We start from the raw sequence: 7,410 nt of genomic DNA, 5'->3' as shown, positions 1-7,410 counted from the left end.
GCCCCTTGCCCGGGTCCCATGCAGCTGCGGACTTTTCTCCCTGACCGTGGTCTTGGATGGCCAGCATGCTTTGTCCTGTTCACGTCTGGGTCAGGGGTCTCAGGGTGGCTCTTCTGCGGGGTCGAGGTGTCTGCCATTTGGGGGTTCTGGGTGGGGTGTTTGGACCTGAACCCCCACTCTCACCCTCCGCTTGCTCCGAGCTGACTGTTGACTGACTTCCCAGGAGCTGCTCGCTCTCGGACGTCGCTGGGTCAGAGGCCAGTGCAGCGTCTCCAAGGAAAAAGAAAAAGAGAAAAAGGCAGCAGGAGTCTCAGCAGGAAGTACCGGAGAACGAGCACCCCGAAGCCTCCAGGGGCGAGAGGCGGAGGGGCCCCGCCGTCCCCGGGAGCCAGGCCTCAGTGGCTGTGAACGGCAGGTGTCCCGGGGACCGAGCAGGTAATCAGCCAGGGCCACGGCGCTCTACACCCAGGGAGGGGCGGGCACAGGCCTGCTCTACCTGTCGAGGAAGATGCGGTGCAGGGGGAGGGGCCGAGATGAAGACCCCTGCCCTGTCCCCGTGGGTCACCACGTCCCAATCTGGCACAGCATCTGCTGTAAACACCCTGAGAGGGTACACGTGCGCTTCTTCTCGTTCCCCTGATTCGAGGCTCTTCCTGCCTGAACTTTCCCATCGGGATGAGCCCTGGGCCGTCCGGCCTGGAGTTTTTCTGTGACTCTTGAACTTGGAGTGTCCGCTTGTGTTTATACTTGGCCTTTTCTGAAGACCACGTGGTCTCCGGCTGCTGGGGCTCCCAGTGCTTCGGCCATCGCCCGGCCTCACATGCCCACGGCCAAGTGACCTCTCAGAACTGGGAGCTCTTGAGACCGTGTGCTGAGTGAAGGGTGGAGAAGGTTACCCCTGTTTGGGAAGGGACCCGCAGGCGGCAGACTCCTGGAGGTCTGTTCTGCCGCCTGGGGATCTGGTTACGTTCGTGCCTGTGGGGGCGGGCGGGCTGCTGGGCATCGCGGAGGGTCTGTCCCGCCCCCAAGAAACGAGTGTGACTGAACGTCAATTATAGTGGGAAGTGCTACCAAAGGTGGCCGCAGAGCAGGCTGGGGCCGGTCCGCAGACCCAGGGGTTAATAGGCTCTCTGTTAGCACACTGACCACGTGGGGCCACCACCCGGGGCACGTGCTGGGGCTGCGGGGACCCGGCCCCTCATCTGTTTGCTTGTCACCCCAGATGCCACACGGGTGAGTGCTGTGGGCAAGGGCAGTCACAGCCCGGAGACGGGGAGAGCACCGCGGTGGNGGTGGAGAAGGTTACCCCTGTTTGGGAAGGGACCCGCAGGCGGCAGACTCCTGGAGGTCTGTTCTGCCGCCTGGGGATCTGGTTACGTTCGTGCCTGTGGGGGCGGGCGGGCTGCTGGGCATCGCGGAGGGTCTGTCCCGCCCCCAAGAAACGAGTGTGACTGAACGTCAATTATAGTGGGAAGTGCTACCAAAGGTGGCCGCAGAGCAGGCTGGGGCCGGTCCGCAGACCCAGGGGTTAATAGGCTCTCTGTTAGCACACTGACCACGTGGGGCCACCACCCGGGGCACGTGCTGGGGCTGCGGGGACCCGGCCCCTCATCTGTTTGCTTGTCACCCCAGATGCCACATGGGTGAGTGCTGTGGGCAAGGGCAGTCGCAGCCCGGAGACGGGGAGAGCACCGCGGCCTGTGCAGGGCCACTGGGCTGGCCGTGCTGTGGAGCGCAGGGCTGGAGGCTGCAGAGGGCAGCAGGCACTGGCTCTGGGGTGTCGTGCTCGGGACACTGAGCCCAGAGGTCGTAGGGTCATTGACAAATTGGAGGCCAGGAGAGTGAAGTCTGCCTTGTGTTGAGGGAAAGGAGTCCGTTCTGGCAGTTGTAGCCAGAGGAGATGGGTCAGAGGTGGGGACCGGGCAGACGTTGTTTCTAGAAGCCTGAGGAGGGTGGGTAGAGCTGCTACCATCTAGCTGTCCTTAGTGGTCTGGCTGGGGCGGGATGGGGCTGGGGGACTGCCTCCCCGGAAGCTGAGATGACGGTAGTGCTTTGTAACTCCCTCCCTTTCTGGCTGAACCTCATAACCTCAGTTCTGGCCACTTCCCTGGAGGGGGCAGGTTCCCCCTGGAGGAGGGGCTTGTTCCCCCGGAGGGAGGGGCTTGTTCCCCCAGAGTGCTTTCTCACCTTTTTGGCATCAGACCGAGGGCTCGCGCTGCCAGTTACCATTTTCCATCCTGATTGGGAGGTTGGGTTTTTAGTCTTTTCCAAGAGCCAACGTGGACGGTGGACCCTCTGTGGGGGCGCAGTCAGGTCCCTCGTTCTTGGCACACACGGGTGACTGTCTGTCTGATTGCAGGGCGGGCGCAGTCTCCGCTCATGTCCCGGGGCCGAGACCGGGAGGCCGACGTGCTCCAGGAGCTGCTTGCCTGCGCCTCGGATAAGGCCTACGGGAGAAAAGGTACTGGTTTGATACTGGGGAGTGCAGAGCTCTCACATGCGCCCTGGGGTCTGGGATGAGGGGGATCGCTGGGCTCTGGGGATGAGCAGCGGAGTGTCATCCAAACACGGGCCCTGGGCGGGGTGGGGGCCCAGGACGCTGCTCCCTGGGGGCCAGGAGAACAGGCCCTGTACCTCCGGGCGCTGCAGGCCGGGTGGGCGCCTGACACCTCTTCCTCATAACCGAGGGTGAGGGTTTGAAAGGGACCGACTGTGCGGGCTGGTGACACAGCTACAACGTGTGCGTGAATTGATGGAACCACTGACGTCCTGCGCGGTGCAGGCCCTTCTGCCCAACCCCGTCCTTCTCTGTGTGTCCCTTTCGCCAGAAGGTGGCCCTTGAACATTCGAGTGTGTCAGGGGTAGGCCCACCCAGGTCGTGCGCCCCGTCCTGGAAGCTGGTGCACAGAGGTGTCTGTTTTGCAGTGTTGACGTGGGACGGCGAGGTGTCGGCCGTCAGTCAGGACGCCATTCAGGACAGCAGGTGGGCCCGCACGACCACAGTGATCGACGACTGGGATGAAGAGTTCGACCGAGGGAAGGTACGGCCGTGCTCGGGGCTGGCGTCGGGGGGCTCGCAGCGGCAACGTGAGGGCCAGCTCGGCGAGCACCTGACCCTTCGGGGTGGCTGGAGGTGGCAGTGGCCTTGTGAAGCGGTCCGGGGCAGTGGGAGGCAGGCTGCTGGGCTCGATGCCGCCGGCCCGGCCGCTCTGAATGTGGGTGGCCACGGACAAGGCGTCCATCCCCCGTTGGTTTGTTCCTTCCTCAGCGAGGTGGGGACGGTGGGGACGACTCCCACAGGCCACACGTAGAGAAAGCTTGTCAGTTTGGTAGCGCCTTGAGAATCGTGCCGCCCCCTGCAGTTAAGGCTTCACGAGGAGCTGTGGGAACAGGCGCGGCCCTTTTTGGAAACCTGCGATTTCTTGATGCAGGAAAAGAAAGTGAAAAAGTTCAAGAGAGAAAAGAAAAGAAACTTCAACGCCTTCCAAAAACTTCAGAGTAGACGCAACTTTTGGTCTGTGACTCACCCAGCTAAGGCTGCCAGCCTCAGCCACCGCCGCTGAGCTTGCTGCTGTCGAGATGGGTTAGTGTGCGTGTGTGTAGCGAGGTGGGTGTGTCTAGCGCATGTGCACGTGTGTGATGAGGTGTATGTTAATGTGGGGAGGTGTGTGGTGTGTGTTGATGTGTGGTGTGTATGATGAGGTGTATGCTGGCGTGTGGGGGTTGGGTGATGAGCTGTAAGGGTGAGGTGGGCATGTGGGGGGGGGTGTGGTGAGGCGTACGTCGGTGTGGGTGTGGTGTGTGGTGTGTGTGACTGTGCGGTGCGTGTGTGGGGGACAGAGTGGCTCCATGCGATATCCTGTGTTGGGTGGAGTGGACGTGCCCGCCAGGGCTGTGGGCGGAGCTTCCAGGCGCTGCTTCGTCGTCAGGAATGATGTCCTGTGTCCCGCAGCCTCCGGAGACGAGGTGTCCTTCCCAGGTCCTGTCCGTCCGAGCCGAGAACAGCCTTGCTGAGGACCATGGTGCCCCGTGGCCGCCAGGCCGGCACCGCGAGCCGCCGCAGGAGGACGGCCCACGGAGACCTCCGGCTGCTTTGGACTGGGGCGTCTGGTGTCACGGCACACACCGTGACAGAGTGCGTGGCCTTGCGTACCACGTGTGGCAGGACGCCGGGCTGGCGGAGCGTGTGGCCCACGGGGAGGGCCGGGGAGGCTGGCGGCCGGACCCTGCTGCTGCCACCGGCGCCACTGTCTGGTCCCGGCCTCCCGGTCTCCGCGGGGCGGGGGCCCCGTCTACGCCTTACGCGTCCCCTGGAAGAGGAAGCCCAGGCCTTCCTTTCGTGCGGTCGGGGCAGCCCTTGCGGTGCGTGCGTCCCGCGCAAGAGACTCCAGCGTCTCTGGAGAGCAGGGCCCCGAAACGACGTGCGGACACTTCTGCCTTTCCGGCCGTTCATCCTGAGGTGCCTTCGCCGGCCCTCCCCCGCAGCTGCGGCGACCCGGGGGCCCTCTCGAGGTGGTGGTCTTGGCGTAGAGCCCTCCTTTTCTTCTACTACTTAACACGAGACTTTTCGTTTCGACCAGGTCTGCGGCTTCCGTTAGCAATATGTTCCTCCCCTGATACGCAATACCGGCTGCATTTGCTCAGTTTTGTGAGTGCTTTGGAACTTAGATGATTGTATGACTCGAGAAGATCACGTTTTTACCTTACCCGAGCTGTGCCTGCGAACTTGTAATTTAATAAATGTGCAAAACCCGCAGTCGAGGTGGCGTTTTGCGGAGCGCACACATGTGACCCGGTGCTATCGGGCGCAGAAGTGAGCCTTAGGGTGACTCCCCGCCGTGCGAGTGCGCTTTCTTGCCTCTTGGGAGCGTCCACGTGGAAGTGGACGGATGTCTGGTGTGGACCCGTCCGTGCTGCGCGGCCCGAGCCTGCTGGTGCCCTTGTCTGTCTCTTGTTCCCGAGCCTTGCCGCGCGCTCCGGGGCCTGGGGGGCGGGAGGGGGGGTCAGAAAAAGTGAAATGTTTTTCACAGGGGGAGACACGTTAACTTTTTCACGGAGGTAGCTCTGTTTGGTTTTCCCTTCTATTTTTCTATTTCTCTTTGGAAAAGGTGGGGAGAGTGCTAGTAGGCGTGGCTGCTCCGGGGCTGCCCCGGGGCCCAGCAGGAGCCGGCGCGGTGCCGTTTGCTGTTTCAGAGGACGGAACCTCCTTCACGGAAGAGGGTTGTTCCCCCGGCGCCCCCCCAGCCCGCAGTGTTCTATGGCTTTGTCACCTGCCAGTTTGGAGGGAAGACAGGTACCTTTATGGGCAGGGCTTCCCCACTCCCACCCCCTGCAGTGCTGACCTTCGTTCTTATATGGGCCTATTTTTCTGGAACGTTCTGTAGTTGAATTTTTCTCAGCACAGAGTCTGTCTCTTTTCTTGCTCCCCCTTCAAACCAGGCTCTCCCCTTCTCCACCGGGTCATTACGAAGCCTCGTACTGAGGAGAACGTGCCCCCTGTGTCTTGGGCGGTGCTGCGCATGCCTGTCTCCCGCAGTCATGGCGTTCGGTAGGGGCGAGCCCTTTCCTCCCACAGAAGGTCATCGCCACACTGGGAAGGGGGAAGGATGGGCCCGGAAAATCAGTCCAAACTCTAGGAAATGTAAATATATAAACATATAAATAACTAAAACTTTTTAATAGCAGTCATTTGGTTGACTTAGAACATGGGTCTAATTTAACTTTGTGTTGGGGGAGGGGTGCCCCTTCTTCCATTGGTCCCGTGTGGCCTCACTCACCTGCCTTTTCCCGGTGGGCTCGGCCCACCACGTCCCCGCGCACTGTGCCTCCGCTTCGGGGACTGAGGCGCCTCAGACGTTGCCAAGATCTGGCTGCAATAAAATGAGTTTTTGTGAGCCCTGCCTGTGTCTTTGGGTTTTTTTAAATTGTTGTTTGTTTTTTGGGGTTTTTTTTTCTCTTTGACTTTTAAAAATNTCTCTCTCTCTCTCTCCTAGAAATAAATTAAAAAAAAAAAAATTTATATAAAGAATAGAGAGGAATCAAGGGGTTTATTTGAATGTATATGAATAAATATGAATAAATATGTGCATTTGAACTTAAGAAAGAGGAGCCCTTTGAAGTAGCCGCCAAGCGTCGTGGGTGATTTGCAGTGAGCACTGTGTTGGGGAAACTTGGAAACCCAGTTGTTTCATTGAGGTTTGCTGCTGTTTGAATTTTTTTTTTTTTTTTTTGTTTACCAAATAACTCTTGGACCTGGAGGGAAAGAGGAGAGAGAAATGATAGGTGTTAGTGAACTGTGTGTTTTCTTCAGTCAGCAAGGGCAACACAGGCCTCGGGTTTGGGATCCTCCCAGCTCGGCTGGCGCCCGGCGGACAGCAGGTGCGGCCATGTGGGTAGCGCCCCTTCAGCCCCTCCTGACGCGGGCGGGGGAGGCGGGCAGACTGGTTCGTGTGCCCTGGAGCTCGGGGTCCGTGCAGGAACTCAGTTTGGGCTCGTGTGGAAAGTGCTGGTCTTCTCAGGCGGGGCCGTCTGCTGAGCGGGAGGGTCCGGGTCTGGGAGTTAAGGGTGGCCAGTGGGCGGCAGGTCCCTGCACAGACGCCCGTGACCGTGACCAGGAGGTTACATTTGGCCAGAGCCGCGCCTGTGAGTGGGGGACGGAAGCGAACGCGGCCCGGGAAGGAGGCAGGCTTCCAGCCCGTGGGTTCAGTCCCGAGTACTCCGCCAACACCACCGGGCAGGCCTGTCCCCTGAGCTCACACCCAGACATGCCCATCAAACCCGGGGACTGTGCCCCATCACTAAGAACAGGTGAAGTGAGGCCATACGTGGACGCAAACCGAACGGGGTGCCCGGTGGGGTGGGCTCATGTTCATACTTCCTGAGTCAGGCTGGGCCACAGTAGGCTGGGGGTCCACTTGGACCCTGGACACAGCGGGCATAGAGGCAGGACCACATCTTTTTCATTGTTGCCACTTTTCCAAACTCTAGAGGTGCTGGGTGTGCGTGTAAAGATGAACAGAAAGCTAAATTTCCCAGGTGGCCTGTGGTCTCCAGGGCAGGGACCGGCGGCTCTGGGTGGCGACCACGAGAGTGTCTGTCAGCAAAGCACGGGGTATGTTTTGGGTGATGATTTCGGCGTGAACCACATCGTGCAATCCCCTGCCCGTGGGGAGTTCGCGTGAGCTCCAGCATTATTTGCAGTAAGAGTTTACAAGGTCTGGTTTGCGCTCTGGACTCGAGGCCGGTGGGGGTGGAGAGACGGGCGGGTGAGGACGAGCCTTCCGCACGCTGGCCGCTGGCCGGCAGCTGCCCCGGGGCCGGCGTTGGCGGCAGCAGTAGAGAGGTGGGGGCCGGGATCGAGAGGAGGCGTGACGGGAGTGGAGGTTCGGGGCGGGGGGAGCCCGGCTCCCG

The 7,410-nt window shown here is 60.6% G+C and overlaps 1 protein-coding gene across 4 annotated transcripts in view; it reads left to right on the top strand.

Moving 5' to 3' along the window:
• The window catches only part of USP36 (ubiquitin specific peptidase 36), a 36,365-nt gene extending 30,471 nt beyond the window's left edge, over positions 1-5,894 (top strand). For 3 of the 4 annotated variants that reach the window (XM_077755096.1, XM_077755118.1, XM_077755103.1), the window contains exons 17-21: positions 224-435; positions 2,360-2,461; positions 2,926-3,041; positions 3,432-3,583; positions 3,953-5,894. In XM_077755096.1, coding sequence (XP_077611222.1) covers positions 224-435; positions 2,360-2,461; positions 2,926-3,041; positions 3,432-3,563 — 562 coding nt within the window. In that variant the 3' untranslated portion in view covers positions 3,564-3,583; positions 3,953-5,894. The remainder of the gene's footprint in view (positions 1-223; positions 436-2,359; positions 2,462-2,925; positions 3,042-3,431; positions 3,584-3,952) is intronic. The other variant, XR_013332986.1, reaches the window with a different exon arrangement.
• The last annotated feature ends 1,516 nt before the right edge of the window (positions 5,895-7,410 follow it).

This window comes from Crocuta crocuta, unplaced genomic scaffold (assembly GCF_008692635.1).
Source record: "Crocuta crocuta isolate KB4526 unplaced genomic scaffold, BGI_CrCroc_1.0 scaffold50, whole genome shotgun sequence".
NCBI lineage: Eukaryota > Metazoa > Chordata > Mammalia > Carnivora > Hyaenidae > Crocuta > Crocuta crocuta.
This window is presented reverse-complemented; position numbering and strand designations above follow the sequence as displayed.